This window comes from Nanorana parkeri, unplaced genomic scaffold (assembly GCF_000935625.1).
Source record: "Nanorana parkeri isolate BGI_ZX_2015 unplaced genomic scaffold, ASM93562v1 scaffold62, whole genome shotgun sequence".
NCBI lineage: Eukaryota > Metazoa > Chordata > Amphibia > Anura > Dicroglossidae > Nanorana > Nanorana parkeri.
In genome coordinates this window covers 2,601,756-2,628,862 of record NW_017306330.1, presented here as the reverse complement: position 1 = coordinate 2,628,862, position 27,107 = coordinate 2,601,756, and the positions used below count along the sequence as shown (strand labels likewise).

Here is a 27,107-nt window from a genome sequence, read left to right as displayed (position 1 = left end):
CACACACAAACATATACACACACACACACACACACAAACACACAACAACAGCAAAAGTTTTACACTTTTTTACTTTTACAAAATCTTTACGCTGGGTTCACACCTTAGCGTATTGGAAACTAGCGTTTGCCGCGTGTTTCTTACCGTAGGAACGCGCGGTAAAACGCTCAGGTGTGAACCGGGCCTAAAACTTACCTTTCTGGTGGGCAGTGTGTCAAATCTCCACTGTAATGAAAATCGCCAGACTGCTATTATATACATCCAAATCAGAAAGCATGGCCCCCCTGCTGGGCCCTGCAGTTTCCCCCGCCCACCATTACATCAGTATAGAGAACAGTAGCTCACAGAGCTCTTTAAGACAATGAAGAATTTACACAAATAAATAGTGGGTTGGGGGGTGCAGTGGCAAGAGACTCTGTTACTTTGCTCTGAATGGGTAAAGTGATAGAGTCTCTAAGTTATTGTCATATTGTAACACATATATTGTACTTGGTGTGATGTATTATTTTATATCGAACTGTTACTGGAAATTGTTTCTCACATGGGCATATTATCTTCATAGGCATGGCGAAGATATGACACTGATCACAGTGGCTTCATAGAAACCGACGAACTTAAGGTAATATATATGTAGTAACATATTTAAATACTACTCTAGGGTGCAGATAGAGAGCATACATAACATTTTAGGCATTCATTTTTCTATAAGAATCAAAAAAATATAGATACACTGCTGGTGAAATTCAAAGGAGTATATATGTTTGACACCATAGTTATTACTGAATAATAACTCAGCAAGACGTGATTGTTGGTATAATAATGCTCACACTAGATTAAGAAATACTTTTACGACAGACCTGGGACTTGTTTATCATTTTATAAGCTACTGGAACTGCTTTAACACAGCTGGCATATACAGTATAATGTACAAATACTTCACACTGCCCATTGCAGGGGCGGACTGGGCCAGGGGGCAGGGTGGCAATTGCCCCCCTTGCCATAAAGACAAAGCTGTTCAGGTCTTTAAATGTAGCTTGCTAACAATATTGACTCTCTCAAATGGAGTGTACAAAGAAAACATTTTCTGTTAAAAAGTTTTCAAAAGTGATACTTGTTCTTTTTTCTGTGTATGACCCATATGCATAGATGTTAGAGCCATGGGGACCCATACACAGAACATATGTCTGTGAAGGTTCTCATTCATCCAGGTCATTATATATCTGTAAAAAGTATATCAAGGCAAGTGGACTTGCTGTATTTTTCTTGAAGATGTTTCCCTGGTCATCCGACTAGCTTTCTCAAGAGACAATACAGTATGTCTAGTTGCCTTGATTTATTTGTTACAGACATACACAGAACAGATTTTTTTGAAAGGGTTGTTCTGAAAATGAGACTGCATTGGGGTTTTGATATGTGTACATTTTATATCTTCTTAAACCACTTCAGACCCAGGCATTGTCTTCAGCCACAGCGTTGCTTCAGACTGCTTTCACATGTATTGATTGTGGAAACCCATGAGTTATACTACGGGGAGGGTTTTTTTTGAAGCCCATGGAAGTGATTGAAGTCTGTATCACTTTCAACACAAAGCTGACAGTTGGTGTGTGTGTGGGTTGAACAAAGTCCTGGCTGCTGTAGCAGCTGGGAGTGTGTTTAAAGGCTCATGCTGCTACTGACATAAGCCTTACATTAATGATAGGTGAAGGGCTACATTTAAATAGACCATCCTTTTTTGCTCTAATTACAACTCTAAAATGTTGGATTTCCCTTTCTGTCTTGGCGACAATTGCTAGCAAAAAAAAAAAAAACCCTTCCCTACTATATGCACAAACAAGAAAAAACACTGAGACTTTACACACACTTAAATGCCTTATCTGCCCCAAATAAAAAGTATGTTGCATAGGATAGACCAGGGCTCAAAATTTCAGGTCTTGAGCTACTAGCCAGGCCTTCAAAGTTACTCGCCTTTGATAGTAAAAATATTTACTATCAATAGTTTAAGAATGGGGAGGAGCCTCTGTACTGAGTGCTTCTCCCCATTGAGGAAATCTTGAATGAACAGGCTGTGATGTAAATCACAGCCTGTTCATTCATAACTGGGGACACATAGCACTGTGTGTCCCCAGTTATTTACAAACACTGGAGTGATCAGATGATCGCTCCGGTGTTTGTCCTTCTCACATGGAGGATCAGTAAATTTCACTGATATTTACCGATCTCCCACTCTGCCACGCACAGAGACGCTGGCATCCTGAAACTGACAGGATAACAGCGGCTCCAATCTCCTCCTCGCTCGGCCATCCTGACAGCTGGGGGCGCGGCTCCTCTCCCCCTCACAGCTTGGCCACCCTTACAGCTGGCAGCGCTCCCTCCTGCGACCCCGCCCCCCCCGAGACAGACGAGGGAGCGCTGTCATCATGTCGGTGAGGAGGAGAGCGGTGAGGAGGAGGGAAGCCGCCCCGAGGAGGTCCAGGAGTCCCTCCAGGAGTTGAGTGCCTGACTCAATGGCTTAATTTCCACTCGCCCCCACGCAATTTTCACTCGCAAATTGCGAGGGGGCGAGTGGGAATTTTGAGCCATTACAAGTTCAACATATCATAATACAAAAGTAATTTGACCTAAAACCACCCAAAAAAACATTCTGGTTGTATAGGTGTTAATACTAAGACTGAAACTGAAGTGGTATTCACCTACAGTAAATACAATGACAAAAATGCTGACATGTAAGTAACTTATCCAAATTTTGTGTCTCAAATAGAGTTTTCTTAAGGACTTGTTAAAGAAGGCAAACAAACCATATGAAGACATAAAGTTGGAAGAATACACACAAATCATGGTAAGTTTTTTCAATACTATAGAGAAAAAGTGACTTGGATAGACTGTACATTGCGAGCACGGAGCCTTTTTTTACTGGTTTTATGCAAATGAAAAAAAGTAATTTACTAATTTGTTATACTGTCCTGATCTTTAATGTCTGCTAGTGATGTCACAAGTGAGCTAATGAATGATTGGCCAGAGCTTACAGCACAATGTATCTCATACTATTTTCGTATTGATTACGATGGTATCTTTGTGATTTTTCCTTTAATCTGCAATGCCAGTTTTTTGGATTGATGTTGGTTAAGAAGTTTGAATGCTTTACATCAAAATCAGTTGGATTTGCCATAATCTTAAGATTTACATTAAGACTGAATTGGACTTAATCCTTCGGTATGTTTATGTTAACCTGTGGACTTAAGTTACCTTCTAAAATGTCCCAGGTTCACAGTGCACATGTACTCCCAGCTACCGGCTCACATTCTCGGCTTACCCATAAAGCAACATTGGGTGTCCAAAACTAGCAGTGCTCTGTTATGCAAATACTGTCCACAGTTTACATGATCACACGCTAGTCTGCTATCCAACCCTTTCCCCATGCCATCCTATTGTAATGCTGCCAGGCATCTTTGGTGGTCACCAGGAAGGCATGGGACAGTTAACCTCCCTGGCGGTATGATTATTATTATTTTTTTTCCTTTTTTGTTCTATGTGTTTTTTTTTTCCTTTTAAACTTCCCGCCGGTTCCGCCCCCCTGCGACGCGGACGCTAGCAAGGGACGGAGGACAGAGGAGGGATCGCAGACAAGGTAAGAAACGCTAAGCTGTATTCCCGAGTGTGGCTCGGGGTTACCACTTATGGTACTGAAAATTAACCCCGAGCCACACTCGGGATTACCGCCAGGGAGGTTAAGGGACAGGCCAGAGTGCAATCATAGAAAGTAGGTTGATAAATGCATTTTATAGCTCCTGGATTTTGGGGATCCTAGGGCAAGCAAACGGAGCTGCCTACATTCTGGTCGCTATAGGAAGTAAGGTTCAGTTTCATTTAATGCAAGCTCTTAGTGAAGAGCAGAACTCCACATTTGGAAGATGGATGACAGTAAGAGCCTCTAAGTCCTGATACGGCACTTTTTTCATGTACAAATTAAAAGGAAGCCATGTGCAATTGTTAATAAGAGAAACGATTTTGCACAATTTATTGCAAATTAAATAATGAATATAAAATAGTGCTACCACCAGTGGAGAAATGGCCAAAAAGCTGCCACGAAGGCATGTATAAACGTATGCTCTGTAATCAGTTGTTTCTTTTATATCCTTCAGAGTTGGTCCCGACACCTCTTATACTTCTTTCTATTTGTTTTATATCACACTCATCTTATTTCATTGCTTCCAGTCTTTTCATCTGCCCAAGCACATACCAGGACCGTGTACAGGTCATCATCAGTTTCTTGTCTGGGTTTTACTGTCTTAGTTTCTGGAATTTGCTTTTTTTCCTGGATAGGCTCACTGGGCCTAACCATCCTCTAACCTCAAGGACAATGTTTGATTTTTAGATATGCTACTCTTGGTGGGTTGGTTTCCACACAACAAGTAGTGCCCTTCACTTGGTTTTAACTCAGGATTAACACTCTTTGAGCCCCTAAGCTGCAAGGCAACCTGAGCAACTACTATTTACAAGTGATGCTAACTCACCAGGTCAGAAGGCCAACAGGTGGCTCCTTTAAATCAGGGTAACCACTCCATGACATTCTCTCTTGTTCCTGCAATAGCTGTGTTGCCTTAATTTGGGAGGTTCCTTTCGTTGTGATCACACTGTGTATCTACTGACTGTTTTGCTATCCATCATCTGCAAACCTGTCCAATAACTGGGACTCTTCTTGGTGGCAGTGTCAGTGCTGATTGGCACAATTGGCACAATCTGACTAGCTTATTATGGAGGCGATCATTCTAAAAATGGCAGCAGAGATTTTAGGTGAATATGTATGGCAGTTTGAGCTGCCAGTGAAAGGCAGTCAAATGCTTATTGGTTAAATGGATTTTACAAATTCTCATTGGTTAACATGGAACATGCTGAGTAGCTGAATGCAGTAATGGTGGTTTAAAATATTTAACATTTCAGGCTGACATATTAATTTCACCTCTTATTATACTGACCTCCTCATGCTGCTGAATGATGATGTATTATGTGTAGCAAAGCTTAATAATAGCATGCCAGTTATAGATTCAGAAGGAAGCTTGGTTGCCAAGTTCTAGTAGTTAATGGGTATAGAGAAAGATGTCTTATTAGATATATTTTTAAGCTTTATGCTCTGAAGGCAAAGTCATTACAGACAGTGATACTCCTCTCTGAAAGGCGCTCTCTGGTATTATTAAGTGTCCTAATTCCTAATGAGCAAAACTGCATGTAATTTGAAAAGAAGAATGCACATAACACTCCAGCTCCAGGCCGACAAATTCACTGCAGCAGTACCGTTTAAAATGTACTGGCCATCCACTTTACAGATCTGCCAAAGACCCTTTTTTACAGCAGTTAAAGGAAGAGTAATACTGAACTGAAAGTTGAAGAAATAGAAAACAGATAATAGAATTTGAACATATAGAAGTAAAAATCCTTATGGTTGGATTGAACTATTTAACAATCAATTATAATTTGGTAAGAAAACAAAAGTATATGGAATCAAAACACTAAAATTGTATATAGGTTTTAACATGTTAATATAATTTGAAAAGTAATTATCTATATTAAAAAATCTGCAGCTTACATTATAATAATAATGGTTAATCCTGCCATGATGGTCTTTGTTCAGGCATTTCCTGTTATAGAGTGATAAAGCTCTGTTCCTGTGTCCCAGTAGTGCTCCTGAGTTGTCAACATGTCACATGGGCTTCTGATGGAGGGTACAAGTGGCTGACAGAGACTACAAGCACCCTTTTCACCACACATTTCACAGGCATGCCACTGCTAATCATTGGGGTTGTAAAGGTGTGCTAAATAATATTTTAAGGACTTGAATGGCACATGAAGTGCACCATAGTGAAACACAAGGATAATTGCACTCTGCATTGATAGTGACACGCCTATGGGGGACTTTAAATATGTATTCAAAAAATGGCTATCCTGACAATTATTGGGCCCCAAATTGGCAATTGTATACATATGCCCAAGCAACAATCAGTCAACTGTTACAATATACAGGCAGCAAATAGGCAAGCATTACAATACAGGGAGAGAAAACAACCAATTGTAACAATATGCAGGTAACATATGAACAGGTGATATAATATGCAGACAACCATTGGAAAATGGTAATTATATGGGGGCAACAAACTGGCAATTGTGACAATGTGCAAACCAGAAACCGGCAATCATGACAGTATACAGCAATTCTGATAATATGGGAACAACAAACAGACAGTTGTAACACTACAGTATAGAGCTAAAAATTCCCCCTTCCAATACCCCACTCCAACAAATTTCCCATCAGCAAAAATCCCCAACTCCCAGCAAGACTTCCCTCTCCCCCAGCAAAACCTCCCCCTCCCTCATCAACCCCCCCTCCTTTTAAAAAAAAATTTAACACTTACCAGACTTCAGATAAAGCAGCATCAGACACAGGGAAGTCCATCTAGGTTTCCCCTTCCTCTCCGGCATGGTTCCAAACATGCACTCCTCTGTCCTCACTGTTCAGAACGTGTTTCCGGAGAAACAACTCCATTCATAAGCCTAACAACAGTGCTGACCTCACAGTTTTAGAAAGGCTTGCAAAGATCCTTAATTGGCAGAGTCTGGCTGTATCAATTAGCAGATCTCACACTTATAAGAAGCTCTACTTGTACCCAACGTACATATCACTAAAAAAAAAACAAAATCTCCATCAAATTATAGAGCATTTGTAATAGGCGTAAAAAATGAGGGTTTATATTGTGATTTAAATGTTCAGTAAGTGACACATAGACATGAATGTAGATAAAAATTGTGATTATAAATATAGTAAAAATGGGGAATGGAAAGTAGGGGTGGTTCTGCATACCAAAGGGATCTGCATAGATAAGGAGGGTCTGCCTAAAACTTTTTGTTTTTTAATACAAAGAGGGGAAAATAAAAATTATTTGGCACCCAGAGCCTAAAGTAGAAGACATAAGGGCTGGCAGGGACATATATTGGAAGCAAAGAGAACTCTGATCCTAGCACCCTGTTAAAAAATGGGGGACAGACAAGAATAAAACTGTTACAGACATTCTTACCTTTCCCCACTTTACTTTCAGAGAGAGTTAAAGAGTTCTATTATTTCTTGGGCACCCATTGGAGAGGTTTTGCTCAAACACAAAGTAAACCTTTATAACTTTACCCACTCTGTTCAAAACTAATATATATATACAGTATATATATATACTGGAGTTGGGTTTTAATGAATGTTGTGTACCTTGTATCTGTGTATACTGTCTGTGAAGTTCCCAATGCTTATGGAGTTCCCTTTGTGTACTCTATTAGGCAGTGCAGATCTTTCTACTACATCTATCTACTTTTATGTGTTCATAGAACCCTTCCACTTCCCAGTTTATGATTGACATTGTGTATTGCTGTTTGTTCTTTTGTCTAGTTGACTTTATGGAAACCTCTTCCCACTGCACAGCTGTTAGCATTTTAAAATAGCTTCCAGTGATACTTTGATCCTGAAGTGGTATAACTACTCTAATTATTCATGATGCTGTCTTGGAGCTTAGCAATGCCATGCCTACATAGCACGTCAGATTGTGTCAGGTACTAAAATAAATGATTCTAAAATGCATTTTTCTATTTTGCATACTGGACCGTATGATGACAGAAAGATGGGTGACAGGAATAACTGAATGATTGTTTTGCTTTGTTGATCAGTAAATTATTGACTTTTTACATCAGTGTATAAATTAGGTAATTTTCAGGGATAAACTTTGAGAGTTCCTGGAGATCACAGACAATGGCTTGTTATGCGTCAGTATTTGACAGCAGAGAGATGACTGCTGCTGACTCTCTATATCTTTGGAGATACAGATTTGTTTGTAAGTTAACTCCCCACTTTTTGTCAGGTCCACATACTGTAGATGACGTGGCTGCTGTAGTGGAGGTAAACTCCTAAACATATTGGAATGGTCACTGGTCACATGGAATCCACTGCTTGGTTATTGGTGTGAAAGCTGCACCTCTATTTGCACAAACTGAGAAATGTATGCACAAGTGAAGTCAGAACTCTTGATCTGCTCCAAGTCAGTGACCCAGAAATTCATAATATTATTGTAGATACCATTTCTGAGCTCTTCCCTTGAGATTGCTAGTTGCCTAGCCCTGTTGCTTAAATAGTTTATAGGACAAGTTCATTTAAAAAAATAAAAATAAACAACTTGTGCTTGTTCAAGGAAATCTGGTGATGGTGAAAAGGGGAACCCTCACTTACCTACTAGGCCATCACACTGACCTCAAATGCAGCATAGACCCGTTTCCACCACCCAGTTCTCCGCCTAATTTTGCAAGGTTTACATCCATTTTTCAACCTGGCGCCTGTGCCGCAGTGTACAGGTGCAACTACAAATTTTATATGACTGGGATAGACTAAAGCACAGGCATTGGGCAATAAACAGATCTAAACACTGCCTGGTGTGGAAGAAGGTGACATCTGAGAAAAGTGTCTTAAAAAAGTGACATTTATTTGGACCTTTCCTCCCAGCTTCATGGCTGAGATAAGAACTTTAGACCCAGTGCTGACATTGGGTTTAAGGTAATTTAAAATAAGAAACATAAATAAATAGGAAAGGGGAGGGTGCGGAGGGGAAAAATTGCCTATAGGGAAAATTGTACCTCTTTGCGTCTACCATTTTTACATCCATGTGAGTCTCTTCTATTGGGAACATGCACCCTTATTTCCAGGAGATAGAATGTTTCTCCGACATAAAAGGTGTACCATATAAAATCTGGCTGAGTATGATGATCTGTGATGCTCTGTTGTGTAATGCGCTGACTCCCATTCCAGCTGTTGTATTATTGAGGTATGTTATCTGCTACTTAGCAGCCAGACACGCTTCTTGAATAAACATGAGCAGCTTTTGGATGCCAAGTACAATGGGCTATTACACCAAGGTGGCTCCCATCTCCCTCATTTATTGATATTCTGAAGTTTATATTTTAAGTGCCATTCAGAAGCGATTCTTCCTCTCCTGTGGCGGTGATGTGCGTTCAAAGGCTCCGTCGTTCAAAGGCACTGCGTGCTAGAATCTAGCCGAGTGTGCCACTGCTTTCCCAACAATGCCTCTCTATTCACATTGAAATGGTGATGATGTGTGAAATGTGCTCATATGACAGTTTCTAGTTTAGACTCACACACAAGTTTACTAGAAAATAACTTGGACTGGTTTTGTGTAGATTGCAAAAAGAATTGGGCTAAAATACCTAAAGAAAATGTTTTCTTAATAAAGAAGTAATATGGAAGAATTATTAAAGTGTATGTAAACCCTAAAAAAATGAACTTCTTTTAACTACCCCCTTTTAGTCTGTTAAATATGTCACTGAAATTGTTTGTTATATCTGTTTGATAAGTGAAAGAATATTTATCATGTCTAATCTATGCATTCTGTTATCAGGAAATGTGTTAGGGCAACAGAACAACTCTCTCCTTCCAGTTCTTCATAAACCGGCCGAAATTCACACAGTGGGTGCTGCTGGCAGCACCCTTCCGGCCGGCATCCCTCGATCAGAAGATCAAAGGAGCCAGTTAGAAAGTCTTTGAATGCACGGTGCTTGCAGCCAATCAAACACTGTCAGGAAACAGAGGGTGATTCATCTGTTGACGCTCCTAAGCGTTGAAGGAGGAATCTGCTATATTTTTCTCATTCAGCCTGTGGGTTGAATGAAAAAATTAGAACAGTGTATGGCCCGCTTAAAACACTTCCCGTCCTAGAGTAATGCTCCTCTTCCATAGATACATAGAAGCATTGTCACCATAGGACAGGAAGTGTGTAGGCAGGATCACCAGGTAAAATGAAAAGGCTCAAAAATTTAAAATGAATGCTACCACCACATCTAAGTGCTGGTAAGCTGCAATATATTAAATGTTTGTTCTTGGGTTTAAATACACTTTAAAGAATAAATAGACTTTTAAAGAGCACGTTGGTGAAAATAATGTGCTGCAGAGGAAGAATGTAGGCAATGTATGCATTAAACTGTTTCACTAATGGTGACTTTAAAGGTAACATATAGTGGTTTGGGGCAGATTTCCTGTATTTATTTATCATGATCAGTATTAACAATATGGAAAAAATACATTTCACATTAATATTTTGCACACTGAAAACTACATACACATACATGCATGACTAAGTGAGAGCAGCGACTCCTCCCCTTTATTTCCATTACCTCTGCAAAGCTCAATTCAACCAAAATTTCAATCAAAGACAGAATGTCTGAAAGTAAATAGTTCTTCTGTTCCCAGATTGAAGCTAAATATTGCAGCAAAAAGCTAGCTTTGTTATTTTTACCTTATAATGTGCTATTCGTTTTTCTGTTGTTTTTTCTTTCTGGAGGTTTGCTTTAACAAAAGCTGCAGATATAAATGATTGATATGTTTTTTGATGTTACCTTAACATGTTAAACCTTACAGTATATGATGCAGTGCAGTGATTGATTTTACATATGCTTTACAACTAACGCCAATCCATTATAGTTTTCTTTTGATGTATTTTGAAAAAGTCATGTTAAGACAACCTTGGTGTGATATCGGATGGCATTTTAAAGTAGAAAAGAAAAGCGGGGCTTTAAAAGTGTCCAAACCATACAAGACGTCCATCAAACATACATGGTTTTGTATAAACGTATATTTAATACATACATAAAGACTTGGTTACAATTAAAATGTCATTGACATGATACAATGTTACATTGAAATCAAGCTACCTCCTTTTGGTGCCCATTAAAGTAGAACTTGAAATAAAAATTCAAAGTGTGCAAAAGCAGGCTTTTATTGCAGAAGATAAATGTCTCTTACCTGCCTGTTCACTATATTCTTTGCAATATACACAGTGCACAATTTTGGCATCTGCTATGAGCCCCAGTGCATGTGCAGGAGTTATTGTATCCCAGGATGGCCACTTCTAAATGGCCAAAGATCCCAAACCCTGATGAAGACCAGACAAAGATGTCACAGGCGTTGCTTCAAGGGACGGGAGCTGAGGATGGTTCCGCTTTAACCATAGTCATGCCCACTGCTTGTACAGCCCATCCCTATTGCATTGCAATGGCAGAAGACAACAATCTGGAGGCACATATGAATAGAATAGACATGTACTGAAAATAATTCATAATACACTAAAACCTTAATCACTGTAAGAGCCAAGCAGAGTATCTGTGTTACCGACCATTCATTTTTATAATCTTCTTCAATGACCAAGCTAAATATCCAATAAGGAATTTCATAAACAGAGTTTCCCTTCTGTGAGATCTGCCATCCATGTAGATAAATGTGCATTTTAGTTTGGGTCACACTTTAAGTGTAGGGATGGATGATAGGTGTGATGGCTGAAGAGATGTACTATGTCATAGAAATATTTTTATGATCATTAAACCCCTCATGGATCAGGTTGTCCTTATCAATTACAGCAGATGTTTCTTTACCCTGAGAATTATTGCCAATGTATTCTATGCATTACATGAAGGAGCTGATATCCCATAGCTTGGATAGACCTCTTGGTTCCCCTCTACTTTCTGTATAACACCACTGCTAAGAGATTGGGAATGTGAAAGGCAGAGCCTTAACTGTCTACCTCTGACTGGGTCAGATTTTTTCTGACAGTTTCTAATTTTAAATCCACCCTAAAGTGTATCTATAGCCAAATATATTTTTGGATACAATGGGGATAGATCAGAACCCCTGTCAGATTTTGCTGCTATCTGGAGCTCTGTTAGATAAATTTCTGTTTTTGGTGTATTTAACCAAACAGGAAGTGAGGGAAAATCTGCAACAAGCAAACGACTAACAAAAAAACTGACAGAGGTTCTAGCTTTTTTAGTTCTGTATGTGTTGCTGTTTGATAGCACCCCTCACTTCCTATCTGGTGGCATGAGTAAGAGGAAAATTCTCTATAATGGAGCACTGTACAGCAGTAAGACCTGACAGGGGTTCCCAATCCATCCCCACTCTTTACAAAATTAAAAAGGGTTTTGGCTATACATACACTGTAAGGCTGGGATATCATCTTTGAGTTGTGGTAACGTTCAATACTATGCCCATTTTAAGGCACATTATTGGAAAACACAGTATTGTGCAATCCATATTCATTTTGAATAGAACTCCCAACACACATCCCCAGGGTACCACAATGGACCTGTGTTTTAGCACACCATCTGTGAACCATCTGAGAATTGTACTCTACTAGAAAAAAACAAAAAGGTGCAGGTCCATTTAAAGGTCAGATTTGGTGTGTTGCAGTGTATATTAACACGCAACATAATTCACATTAACATTCAAGGATGTAAATTCAGCCTTAGTGATTCATCACATTCTATAAGGTTTTTATTTTTGGGTCTTTGTTAAGAAAACAGGAAAGTTTTGCTAAAAAAAATACACTGTACATGTTCAGCCGGCGTCTATATAAAATAAAAACAGACTGCACCTTTGAAAAGACAAAATGACAAGGGACATGTTGGTGATCAAAGTATAATATGTGCTGTGTGTACAAGATTTACAGTCTCATTTTCCTTTTTCATTTCCAGCTGAGGATCTTTGATTCAAATAATGATGGAAAACTAGGACTCACAGAAATGGCACGGTAAGACTCCAAATGTAAGGTTATAGGTTTGTGGGACCATTAAGCCACTTACAACCATGAACACTGCACCCAAGAGTAAATACTAGACTGCACTCTTTATACACATCCCGGTATTCTTAATTTGTACAATGGCTGGCCCTCGGTAAGCACAGTGCAGTGCATCAGTAAAGTAGTATGTAATGAATGCTGAGTGGACAATGGAGGAAATACAGAACACAGGTATCCTGTGTAGAGGTTTGTTAATTTAAGGATTCATCGATTAAAAGATTCATTGCAAATCTGTACTGCCCAATGTCCATACTTTTTTATGTCTAAGATTAGGGTTCTGTCTTCATGAGTTGCAGGAACCAAAATATACTAAACCTGAGGATACTCCCATTTTAAGCAAAAAGGCTATCCTCCTAACATAAATGAATCCCTCTCCCCACCCGAGGAACCTGGAAAATACAGATTGGTCAACTCCTGCCCTATATAGACTTGGAGTCCCTGAATAGAATCTACATGAACAAATCCAGGTGGACCCTAAGTTACTGGTTCTTTAGAATCTTTGGCAAGGTTGTATTTTCCATGCCATGTATTAAACTGTATTACTTTCTTACTTACCTTGTTATCGCAAACCTGTATGTGAAACAATTCAATGTTGTTGCACCCTTTGAGCAATACTGACAGTCAACAAGTTTGTTTTCGTATTGCAATGTTTTATTGTTGTTTACATGGGAAAAATTAATAAAAAGCATCTTTAAAGCATGTTTTGTTAAAAAGTTATGGTTCTGTGTTGCAAAACTCTTCCTATTGCTTTTAGTATCTGGCATGCAATGCCATGCACTGTTTTACATGTCAACAGTTTAAGAAGCATCATTTTCAATAGTAAAGTCAACACTTTGGAAAAACTGCTGCCTCCAAATCACACTGGGGGGCATTGATCAAAGCAATTGCAAGTGTTTGTTGTTCATAAATGAGGATTCATAAACTCTAGGACAAAAGACTCGCAACTCCAGACAAAAAGCTTAACTGTCGTTTCTTGAAGAAATGGTCATGGGGACTTCTTAAGTGTTGATTGTTTTCTTAGTTGATGCCCCAGTTATAGACAGCCCCAGAACTAGTGCAGATGAAAACAAGTGCAAAAAACGTGCAGTTGAAAAAGTAGTGCAAGCTCAGGTCAAAACAGGGGCACATGTTATAGGACAGATTTGCACATACAAAAATGATCTAAGAGGCTAAAACTGTTGCAATTGCTTTGATAAATCCCCTCCACTGTGTCCAGACTTGTGTGACTCAGTGCTTTGGCATTGGTTCTTTGCTGAATGTAATGATCAGATGATCTGAACTCTGATTCTGGCCTTCAGCAGAGATCAAAGCTACAGGGGGACCCCAAAGCAGTAGTTTTTTTCCAGGACAGGTCAGTTTATTTAGGGCTCTTCTAGCATATTTGGATTTAGGCTGTGGGTGGGCAGGAGGGCCAAAATGGTTTAGTTCCACTTAAACACATTTCATGTGCCCCTTGAATAGTTGGGACATGTTATCATGGTCTAGTCCACTATAACACCTACCATCACCTGCTGAAACCTAAGGTTTCTCTTATGCAGCCAAAATTTCGAAAATCCTAATTTTATTTTTGTTTACGTGTTCATATTTACACAGCATACCTAAAAATAAATTTTAAAAATATATATTTCTAACCTCTTAGATATTTCTGTAAATCAGGCCTCTGGATGAATTGCAAGCTTCTCTCTACAATTTCAAAGTAACACGCAACTCTGGATGTCTCAATAGAAAGCCTTTATTTATTTTAGTGACAGAGCCACTTTAAGCTGGTCATAGACTTTCATTAAGGTGCATGCCCATACACTTTGCAGAATATGGGCCTGGAAAATCACAGCCAGACAATAATTTAAGCTCAAACAGTAGCTATATTAAAAAGACAGAAATACGCAAGCTGCCATTGTTGCATTATTTTTGAAGTTGCATCCTTCAAGGTTTTGCCCTTCACTCCCTTTTCACTATTTCACTATATTTGGTGAATCAGAACAAGCACATAAATGGCAGGTGCTTGGGTGCCCAAAGTACAGTGAATAAGTGAAAGCAAGGCTAAAAGTGACAATCCTATAAACCAGGGGTAGTAAATTCAAATTCAAGGTCTAGTGAGTAACATTTTCATTGAGCCGAAGTCCGAAACGTAGTCTGGACAGAACAGTCACTTAGTCCGTTTCTGCATCACATTCCACCATCAACTGCACTACAACACACAGCTGCTGTCGACTAGCCGGCAATCGTGGTCCAGATAGAACTGCTGCTAGGTTCGTCATTTAGGGGACCCCTGCTCTAAACCCGCACCTTTATAAATAAGTCACCAAAATCAGCTCCCATATTTATCTCCAAACACATTCCCTTTAACAGTAAAAAGGGATGTGAAGTAAAGATACCTGTAAATGATGTCTTATCCTGTACAAAGAAAAACATGTGCACACAACTGGTAAATAATGTGTAAATACACCACTCGGAAGTAGGTATTAATCTTTTATGGCAGGGTGATTACAAAAATATAGCTTTAAAAGGGGCTTTTTTTAACTGTTAGAATTGGCAAAGTGGGTAAAGAGTATTGAGTTATTACATATATAATAAAAGATCATATTTTGTAATATTCCTAAGAAAAAGAAACTATTGTAAAGCACACATAGCATGACAATGTGAAGCCTATTTTTATGTAATTACTATTTATGTAATTACATAAAAAAACACTTATATCCTCTCTTCTAAATGATAATGTATTTTCCTTTTCCTGTAATTTATAATCTCTGGAATTTTCCTGTTTTCAACCATTAATCAGTCCTAATCACGGGCTAGTTAAAGCCCAACCCTTTTAAATCAGATCCCCATTGTATACATCTTTAAAATGGCCTTTCATTTAGCAGCAGGCTGTGCTACAAGGAAGAGGGTGGGGGTGGTAGACACTCTGCCCATCATTTGTGTGTGCAGGAATGTACGACAACCAATCAGAAATCCTCTACCATTTTTGAAGCTTTACAAAATGTGGTAAAATCAGATGAGAAGGCTGCCTTTCTCATGGACATTTAATCAGAAAATATACACTTTTTAGACGTGTTGGTTGTATGACTTATTTATGAACCATTTATATAAACTAAATTTTAACCTGAAGACTTGGTAATTTGTTGCATTTTCCTCTTAGGTTACTGCCTGTACAAGAAAACTTCCTTCTTAAATTCCAGGTATGAATCCTGTTTTACCCCCACACAGTAATATGGTGCTATAGCAGCAGATTATATTTAAATGTATTCATTTCATTCTTAGGAAGTCAAGATGTGTAACAAAGAGTTCAATAAGGCATTTGAATTATATGATAAGGTATGATATTTTTTTTAATTTTTACTTTATAATATGATTTAGAAATAACCAATCAAATTATTTAGGGCCCATTTGCACTGCAAGGACATACACCCGCAACGCACATTTTTTGTTTGCAATGTGGTGTACACATGTGCATTGCGGAGGCGACTTGGAGTGCACTGCAGCTCATCAACTCAGTGTATTGCGTTACATTCCAGTGATATCCACATTTTACCATGTGTTACTGTAATGCCCATGTATGAATGGGCACTTAGAGCTTTTAGAGTTTATTGCATTATAACACTTTTATTTAAAGAGGAACTCCAGGAATCTAAAAAATTAACTTTTGCAGGGCTATCCCCTCACTGAAGGTTAACTGCTAATTTTTGCCCAGGGGCTCAAATAAAGAAATATACTCACCTGATCCTTGATCCCATTTGGTTGCTAGACTGGTCCCCAGAGCCTCTTCTCCCCTAGGCTCCAGTGGTCTAAGGACTAATGACATCATCACATCTAATGCAGGTCCATTAGACATGAAGATGCCGAGGACATATCACAGCCAGGGAAAGAGAAGTGAGTCCCAGCCGCCGCAGGATCAAAGATCAGGTGAGTATATTGTCTGTATTCCAGCCCCTAGATAAAAAAATGAGCAGTTAACCCTTGCAGTGCAAGGTAGCCCCACTGTAAGGGTTAACCTATTGAATAACTGGCGTTATACTTTAAGTACATTTGTTTTTACAGGCCTATATATAAGATCCAAAAGGGATGGGGAAAAGGTTTAGAGGGATATGAGAATTAAAGAGAGACTTTCCCTCTGAGGAGCAAAAAAGTTCCAGAATAGTACTTTTTGTTTAAATAACACTGAGAATTATTGTTGCGTACCTTGATGGGAGTCTGAGATGACGAGGGTAGCCTCTCTTGCTGTTCTAGTCCGAGCAACCCTGATAGTGGGACAGAGGCTGCAGAGACAGAAGAGTGGCACGCAGGGGCGGACCTACCGGCGGTCCAACCGGTGTGGCCACCCCAGGGCACAAGGCTAGGGGGGGGCCACTGACAGGGGCAGACAGGGCTGAGGGGCAGCACGTTGCAGTCTGAGCCGGCGCTGCCGTAGCATAGCAGCAGCACGGAGGCTCCGGTGCTGTCAGTCTGATGCCAGATCTCCTCTCTCCTGATGCGGGCACTGTGTGTCACATGCCCTGCCCCCTGCAGACCATGTGGCCGGGATGGTATCGGGCTCTGACAGCACTACAGTATATAAGGTAAGTCACTGAGTAGGTGAAAAGGGGGTAGTGGGCACAGAAACTGCCCACAGTGTGTTGTGTCTTTTTTTAGAGAAATGGATTATAATAGGGAACATTACACTGTAATGTTCCCTATTATAACCTATTTCTCTATCCCAGTGTTAAAATTAAATATTGCAGTACAGTGCGTTGCTAAGTGCAGGGTCCAGTGCGTTGCTAAGTGCAGGGTCCAGTGTGTTGCTAAGTGCAGGGTCCAGTGCGTTGCTAAGTGCAGGGTCCAGTGCGTTGCTAAGTGCAGGGTCCAGTGCGTTGCTAAGTTCAGGGTCCAACGCGTTGCTACGTGAAGGGTCCAGTGCGTTGCTAAGTGCAGAGTCCAGGGCGTTGCTAAGTGAAGGATCCAGTGCATTGCTAAGTGCAGGGTCCAGTGCGTTGCTACGTGCAGGGTCCAGGGCGTTGCAATGTGCAGGGTCAAGGGCGTTGCTAAGTGCAGGGTCCAGTGCATTGCAGAGTCCAATATACTATTCTGCACTGTACTGTAATGTTGTATTGTTCCCTATTATAACCTATTTCTCTATCCAGTGCGGGGTCCCTTCACTGTCCAGTGAAGGGTCCAGTGTTTTGCTAAGTGCAGAGTCAGTGCATTGCTAAGTAAAGGATCCAGTGCGTTGCTACGTGCAGGGTCCAGGGTGTTGCTAAGTGCAGGGTCCAGTGCATTGCAGATTCCAATTCATATACTATTCTGCATTGCTGTATAATGTATTGCTGGGATTTGTAGTCCCGCTGCAGCTGGTGCCATTCTGCATTAGAGTGTAAGCTCCTATGTGCAGAGAATAATGTGACTGTCTGTGTTCTCAGTACATCACTGTGATATATGTCAGAGATATATAAATGTATAATAATAGTGTGTGACTGTGGGGGGGACATTAGAGTGTAAGCCCCTTTGGTGCAGAGACCACTGGGGGGGGGGGGGGGTGTCCCGAGAAGAAATCTTGCACCAGGGCCCTTTGTTCCTTATGTCAGCCACTGGTGGCACGAGTGCCAGCAGGTGGTGTTGCCACTGACATGATTGGAGCTGGTGGATGCAGGCATCCGGATCCTAGGGAAATCATAGTCATTCTTAATCATAGTACAGGGTGTTTTCATCTAGCTGAAGTCAGGTTCCTGTGCTTTGACAGTTTGCTGTGCTTTACAAAAGTTTTACCAAAGTGTGCTCATTCAGAAAAGACTCTGTGCAAACTGTCTATGTTGCCCTATAACCACCAACCTCATTTAAAGTATCAAATACCAAACTTCAATTGGTATTGAAAACCTTAAATCTTTAGAGCAATATATGTTTTTTGTTTATAAAGCAGATATTGTTCTGAATTTAGAAAACTGCTGAAATCACTAAATATAACAAATTAACACTGCTACCTCCTTTCCATTTAATGCAAGAGCTGTTAATGCGTAGTGTAGGCTCAGAACATTTGTGTCTGTGCCCACCACAACTATTATGTCATGCTGGCTCAAATCACATCTTGGCCAGAGTGAACAGGCTATCAATTGCACCAAACTAGTAAAGCGTTTCTGCTTATTGGGACCTGCACAATTATGGCATGCTGAGGAGCAGACATAGTACAAATGGGCCAAAATTCTCCAAATGCTCCTGACTTTAGAATAAGGGTGAACCTCTAAGTAATAACCAACTTTTTCACATAAAGGGTTGTTGCTTTGAAATTGCTTTGGGATCAAGTTAAAAGTTTATATTTAAAAAGTATTCAGCAAAGTTGTTCTTCAAGACACTTTTCAGAATGAAGCCCTTCTTCCTATACTTGGTGTAGTGTTCCCGATGTTAAGAAATGTTTAAGTGTGAAAAATTAACTGCACATGATGATGTCATGGAGCTATGCCAGCAACGGCATGTAAACCAAAATCTCATATAAACTATAACATATTAATATAATCTCAAAAGTCATTTTCAATATTTTTTTTTTAATCTGCAGCTTTCATTAAAATAATACCTGGTAATACTGTCATGAAGGTCCTTGCTCAGTCACCTTTTGTTATTGGGTGACAAAGTTCTGTTCTTGTCTCTCAACTATGCTCCTATGTTGTCCCCCTGTCACAAAGCTTTTTCCTCTAACACACATTATGTAGGCATGGTACACTGTTGTCAGCAGTAGAAAAACTCAACCTGAGAATTGCCATGTAGCCATGAATATAGTGAATGCATGTAGACTAAAGCTAAAAACAGACATCACATTGTGCATTTTCCCGCACTGTCCCTTGAGTCCTTCTTTGTCCATTGCTGTGTGGAGCATGGAGTTTGCCATGGCAGCTCTGACTCTAACTTCATAAAACAAGGGACTTCATTAAACTTTGAAGTCCATTAAATTTAAAGTAACAATTCTTCGCTGAGCTCATTTGCATGAAGCTTAGACTGGAAGGCAGCGACGCAGCACATTAAATGCACGTCTTTCACTCGACGGCTTTCCATTTATCTTACAGGACGGCAGCGGCTATATAGATGAAAATGAATTGGACGACTTGCTCAAAGACCTCTGTGAAAAGAATAAAAAGGTAAAGCTCTGACTTTTATTTTTGGAAATTATAATTTGGTTATAAATTAGGTTTTAAAAACCTGACTAATTTATGAAGAGGAATAAAGAGAAACCTGTAATTGGTATGAATACATTAAGTTGCCTGAGCCAGTGGATACAGGTGCTACTTAGAAATCATATGGAAACAAAGGGATGAGTTTATTGAACAGGGCAGTGCAAAGAGCAATGGTTATGTGCAAGGTACAGTAACCCTGAACAATGTAGATGTGTTAAATCAGTTTTAGTCACCTTTGTGGGGTTTTTGATGCTAAAATAAAATGTAAAATCCCCCTGCATGCGGAGTAGCAGCCACCTACCAAAATACTTACCATCAGTCCCACTTCCAAGTTCTTTACTGTGAGGTCACGCCTGGCACCTCACAGCCTTTGCAGAAAGAACTCCCTGGCAAGTCCAGCTCTTACAGCACATTCATGCAATTCCATCCATTCATTCCTTTGGCTAGGCCTGCCATTAATACAGGAGCAGCCATAGAAATCAATGGGCTGAGCAGTGTGCATTCACAGTAGAACATCGACATGGGCAATAGTTCTTTCTTTTCTCCTGCGTGGCATAAATGGCTGTTTGTGACAGTGCAGTAGCTTGTGCTGCTAGTTCTACAATGGAATTTAGATTAATATTTTCTCAGTATGTGGCACCATGCGGAGAAACACTTTATAGATTGCAGTTAGGAGAACAGGAGACCACAATCTAAATTTTGCCCATACATACATACATACATACATACATACATAATGTACAAGGCTGGAAGAAGAAGGAAACCTGGACAGCTTTGGTAATTTTTTTTCTTGTCCTAACAAAGCAGCCAGACCAATTCCCTGGGTCACAATATTACGTTACATTCCTCATTTACCCCTATTTATATTGTATAAAGTAAACCTGTCTGTACCATAATGGAATTCAATAGACTGCAAAACTACAATGCGCCTAGTTGTGTCTATATAATATACTGTTCATGCCCTGGGCCCTGAATCCTGAGGAGCTTTAATATAACTTCAGGATTCCAATACTCCAATCTTAATACAGTTAGAAACTTACACAATCTTGCACATTATTATTGTCTCATCACTATAATGAACAACCCTGGGGTTTGGTGCTACAGGGATGCTAGAGGTCTTCTAAATGCATACGCATGAATCGTTGTGATGCTGAACCCAGACCATTACCATTAAGGTGTGGAATGGCTTTTTTATGTGGTGAATGATTGGTTTACAGATCATTAGCCATGCATTTTCAAGGCCCATTGGATCACTATCTGCAATTTAATCATTCAATCCTTTTTTAAATGAATGCAGTAGGTCATTACCAGCAACTGATGCATGTTCTTCTCTGATCAGGGTTATCATACGACAACCCAATCCTCAAAATATAAAGGGGAACCTACCACCACAAAATGGGATTAACAATGAACTCCAGAAAGTTCCACTGTTGGGTGTACTTATGTAGTGTGTAAATTACACCGAACTTTGCACCTCAGTGTATCTGATCTTGCTTCATAATTTCTCTATATTTTATGTCGGGTCTGTAGAAGCTTGTATGGGGAAATTCCTAAAGTTAAAATGGTAGTTATGTGGCTGTTGCTCTGACCCACCAGCGTTGACCTAGATAGCCAGAGAAAAGTCAGGGCTCAGGTAAGGTAAGCATAAAGTGTTGCGGGTGCTGGTTTTAAAGTTAACCAGTTGCTTTGCCCTGCATAAACAAAGCACTGGTTCATTTTAAGAACATGTCACAAACATTGGCATGTATGCAAGCTATGATGATGACTTGATGAGCCAAACTGGATTATAAAGCATTGTCTGTTCTTTAAATAGGACCTAGACGTAAACAGCATCCCGACATACAAGAAGAGCATCATGGCCTTGTCAGACGGTGGAAAACTGTACAGAACGGAGCTGGCTCTAGTCCTCTGTGCTGATGAAAACTAGCGACTCCCCTGGATCTTCTAATAAGTGTACCGGATAGGCACTAGAAGTCTTAAACTTTGCTATTTTTTATCTGTAAATCTAAATCACATAGAGCAAATTAGCCAGAATGTGCTGCAAATTATTCTTTTATTTTCCTTCATTTGGTTTGTTTCTATACCGTTTGTAATGTACAGTTTTTGTAACTTTAAGGGAGAAAAATAAGAGATTGTCTTTGTCAGAGATAGAATGTATATCTGTACACTGATAAGGGTTGTGACATGCTTGGACATACCATTTTTAGTTTGGGTGGAACGTTGTATATGAAACCCCGGCTTTTGCAGCAATACAAGCAGTCCTAGTATGTACTGATTTAAACTATTCACAATTGGGCTCATACAAGAATCTGAATATTTTAGGTTTTGAATCATAATAATTCTGCTAGCTTACCTGTGAAAATGTTACATTTACCCCATAATTTAGCTTTATATAGTATGTCTGAAGATGCCTCAGCTGCCACATCAAGTGTCTGAGCTCATGCCGATAATATAGGCTGTTTTCCAGCTCCTATAGTAACCATAACTGTATCATACAGAGAACCCCTTAGTTGTTATGACACACGTAGGAGACAACATCTGTTATTAGCATGAGGTCAACAAGTTGGCGAATGTCAGTTGACCTATTATTACCAGGGCCTACTAGAATGATCCTCAAAGAGTGGTGGTAGTTTGGTGCGAACAGCATTTTGCTCAGCTATTCACAGGGCGGAAGAGTTATAAATCAGCTATTGAAATAAATATCCGGTTAAAACACTTAATACATATCTATAAAGTGGTTATAATTAATCTAGATATTCCTATTCTTCAACAAGAAGACATTTTCCATATTTATAGCCCAGTCAATGATGTGTTTGCATTCTACACAGGCCCATTACTGATTTTATCAACAATTTCCTAGGGAGACCCGTCATGTTTAATCCTTCCAAGTCTGCGTTCATGGCACATTCACTGTACAACAAAGACTTTTGGCCAGAATTTTTATTGGCACATGTCTGCATTTTTACTGTGCCGCTGCCAGAATATCATATAAATGCTGCAAAAGATAAGGGCAGATAGAGGCGAATGAGAAGCACATGGCTGGGAGATGGTAGGGAAAATATACTTCACTGACTTATAATAAGCCACAGAGAACTGTGCTAGGGCCTCTTTATTCCAAGGCTGCTAATCCGGTTGCAATATAGCGCACATAGGCTGGCTGAAGGGATGAGAGGATGTAGTTGGCAGCTGCAGCCTGTCTACCTTTGTTTAAAGACGCACAATTTATGGCTGCTTCTGCAAATATACTCTGGTAAAGAACAGTTCTTATTAATGGCTTTCCAGTTGCTTTTTCCTTTCAATAGCTGCCCTGATGCTTTCAAGCAGCTGCAATAGTTTTAAAATGGAACTTTGCTTATTGTATGACATTGCTCTCAAGATCCCTAAAATCTGCTCAAAGCCCTCTGAATGCAGCCCCAGCTCTAATTATCTCCAGATACAAAAAGATATTCCCTACTTTGTGATATACACCTACCTAGTGCTGTGCACAAATGCATGAATGTAAAATAAAATGGCCCTTTGCCTTAAAGTCAAGTGAATAAAACCCCGCTGTTGGTCTTCACACCAAAACAGTACTGCAGTTAACAAGCATTGAAGATATTTGCACCCTGCGGCTGGCGCAGTGTTTTTAACTGGCTCTTCTACCTCCTGTTTTTAAGGGTGCTTACAGTTTAGTTACTGAGAGCCCATAAGGAACAGTGACAGCATGCTTGGCATCTGTGCCAAAGTAGAGACCACAACTGCCTTTATTCTTTATGACCCCGGACATTCTTTGCTCATGTGAGCCCCAAATTCAAATGACAGTAAGAAGCACCAAGAACCATAGACCCTGTCCTGGTACTCAACAAAGTGGACTGTAAGTAGCAGCATTTTCCAGTGGCTGAGATGCAAGGTTATTTATTTTCTTTTAGTGCAGAGCGTTACTGGGTAGAGGAATTTCATTTTCTATTTACAGTATGCTTAAAACTGTATGACCATGGAAAGGTAAATTAGGGAAGAGGGCAGCAATACTTTAGGTAGAGGGGGTCCCATCCTTCATACTGGATAATTTTAATTTTTCTTTCCATATTCTGTTATGTAAATCTTCCTTCTGTTATAAGCCTTAAAAGACCTACAGCCATAATCACCTAAAATAGAAAATAGCCTAAGTTTGATAAAAGCCAATACACATGAAACAATATGGAGACGAGTAAATGGCTAATGGCCCATTGCCCTGGGGTGCATTTGCTTGTGTCATACTGTATATGTTGTTGAGAAAGAATTACAGTCAGGATAAAATTGGCTGAAAAATCAGATAAAATTTAGCAATCTCCAATAGAATTTTTTTCTTAGTTGTGAACTGCATAAAAACGATACCCTTCTGTGTGAGAGGTATTAATTGTTGTATGAAACAATAAAATGTGTGTAATGGCTTTTTTTGGCCAAAATAGGCAGATGCAGGCCCAAAAATATGTGAAACTTTGTTTCTCCTTTTGAATATCACATGCAAGAAAGAGATTCAGATAATAAGCTGTTGTTATTGCAGATGTATTACAGACTGTTGAGATGTGCACACACAGTTCTGTAGGTAACAATTTTGGGGTTCCCAGTAATAGATTTTGCTATACTTGACCCACAGGTATGTCCCAGACAAACAATGTGGGAATCCTATACTCAATCTCCAACTGAACATGATTCTGAATGCATCAGTGGGGTTGATTTACTAAAGGCAAATAGGATGTTCACTTGGCAAGAGAATTTGCACTTTGCAGGGTAGGTTTCTCCTTAGCTTGTGAATGAGGTGAAGCTCTACTGACTACCATCAGTCATGCGAAAGCAAAAATTCTGTTTATTTTATTTTTTTCATTTTCCTTGCATGTAATTGGGTATTCTTTGCAAAGTATTATCTAACCACATTCACCAAGCTAAAGGAGACTTCCCCCCCAAAGTACAAATTTCCTTGCAAAGTGAATTACCTATTTGACTTTAGTCAATTCACTTCATAATCTACATGCATCAGATACACACAGCAATACCAGCAAAAATGAGTGTTTTTAGATATGGAAGTCGTAGAGTGAATTGCTCTGCAACTGGTTATTTGCTATACAACCAGAGAATATATTTTACAACCGTATCTTTATTGCTTTGAAATTTCAGTTGGCTTCAGTGAAAGATCTGCATGTTAAACTTCTTTGAAGTTGTAACGGTATCATCACCACTTACAAACACAATACAAAAAGGCAAATGCTGTACAGAAACAAATAGCAACCGCAATATGTCATTTTTCAGAGTACTAAGGACAATGCAGGATTATTTTTGATTGGTTGCTATAGGCTACTCCTAATTGCACATAGCTACTTACCTCTATATTAGATCACTAAAATAGAATCACACACGTATATGCACAGATGTATTCTAGCATAAAGTGTATGTGCCAACCAAGCAGCTGATGTTATAACGCGGATGACATGTTACTGGGTACATAAATAGAATGGTCTTCAGAATGGTTGGTCATGTAGAATGCACAGCCCCTTTGGATGAAGACACTTTGTAAATACATCTCTTATTAATGATGTGCAGTTAAGCAATTTGAAACCATGTCTTCTGTGATTTGCACTGATCTGCAGATCCTGACAAATACTCAATATTTTACACCATGTTCTCTGTATTCTCTAAATAAAATTCTGTGCACAAAACCCAGACTGTGTGGTCACTGCTGTTTTCATGCTTTCATATTTTATTGCAATAGCAAATGATTTGCAAGGAATATTACTACAAATTATGACAAATCCACATTACAACGTGCATGAATGTACATATAGTAAAATAAAAATGCATTATAACATGCATTGGAATGGAGGAAGAGGCAGGGGCCAAATTTCAGGAAATGTTATGATTTGCATGTAAATGTAGTTGCCCATATTTCTAGGTCTATAAACTGTTCTGACAATCAGTCTTCAATGAAGGTAACCTCTGCTGCTGTATTTTATTTATTCTATGCTCCATCCGAATTACCTAGTTATGTGAGTGGTTAATTTAAAGAAGTCTACATTAGGAAAGGTTCATTATATGGTCTACTGACCACATGGATCTACAGAAAGCAGTACATCTCAATGGTCAGTGCAGTATCCAGAATGGAGAGATTATAGGCAACAAAAAGGGGGCCTTAGGTGACTACGGAATGTTGGGCCTTGTACAATGTTTATCGCACTATATATTGTTGGGCTATGGGGTCTGTAGTTATAGTGTTAGTCACTAGTGTCCGCAGATCTGTACTGCAAACCTTAAAGGTCAGTCCAATTAGTCAGTACATATTATGTGTCTCTGGTTGTTCTAGTTCCAACCACTAGCTTCAGTTTCTATTGTCAACCTATACTGTCAGTGTCTACTGTCAGTATATATTGCTAGCCCTTCTTGCCAGTATATATTGCCAACAATTTCTATCAATGTGTATTTACATCCACCAGTATCAAAATCTATTGCCAGATCCATAGGGATCTATAGGCAGTTGATTTACTATGGGCACATAGGCAGTTTACTTTGCAAGGAAATTAACCCTTTGCTCAGTGAATGAGATGAAGTTCTGCTGACTTCCATCATCCAATCATGTGTAAGCAAAAATACTGTTTTTAAAAATGTTTCCTTCCATGTGATTGGCTATTTTTTGCAAAGTACATTTTTACCATGGTCACTATGCTAATTGGAAATGTCCCTTGCAAAGTAAACAGCCTATTTGCCTTTAGCAAATCAAACCCATACTGTCCATATCTATTGCTAACCCCTGGCGTCAATAAGGCAGTCTGAGTTGGTTGCTTCTAGCAATAGATAAAGTTAGAAAACTACAGACAAATAAACACAAACATCAATACACATAAGGGAACTAATGTACCTGCCAAATTATTTATGTCCTTTTAATTCCTGAGATTTACAAAGCCCTGATAAACAACACAGTCAGACTGACAGAATTGTGTCAAGTAGTTATAGATTGTAGATGGGATACAGTGTCCTCTCTCCACGCCCAGAGAATGAGCAGCAAGAGACTGATAAGGTAACCTATCTGCTCACTTTGTTCTTTTCTCCTATCATCATCTTCGATACACATGCAGCACTTTTGACCGACTCCCAGTCCTGCCCTTCACTCTCCCAGCCTGAATGCAACAGTACGTGCGATTGCAAGAGAATGATATGAAGTCAAATTTAGGTAATTACAATGGCTGCATCTAATAATAATTTATTAAACATAAACTACATTAATGTGTGGGTTTTTTTAAATATCTGCCTGATGTTCAGCTTTAGATCTCCAGTTTGCTAAAACCTTTTTTTAGATCTAAACTGCTTC

General features: G+C 39.4%; 1 protein-coding gene across 2 annotated transcripts in view; it reads left to right on the top strand.

Moving 5' to 3' along the window:
* Positions 1-22,123, top strand: part of CALB1 (calbindin 1) — a 57,548-nt gene extending 35,425 nt beyond the window's left edge. For both annotated transcript variants that reach the window (XM_018576275.1, XM_018576276.1), the window contains 7 exons: positions 563-619; positions 2,759-2,836; positions 12,556-12,611; positions 15,799-15,838; positions 15,921-15,974; positions 19,685-19,756; positions 21,606-22,123. In XM_018576275.1, coding sequence (XP_018431777.1) covers positions 563-619; positions 2,759-2,836; positions 12,556-12,611; positions 15,799-15,838; positions 15,921-15,974; positions 19,685-19,756; positions 21,606-21,719 — 471 coding nt within the window. In that variant the 3' untranslated portion in view covers positions 21,720-22,123. The remainder of the gene's footprint in view (positions 1-562; positions 620-2,758; positions 2,837-12,555; positions 12,612-15,798; positions 15,839-15,920; positions 15,975-19,684; positions 19,757-21,605) is intronic.
* The last annotated feature ends 4,984 nt before the right edge of the window (positions 22,124-27,107 follow it).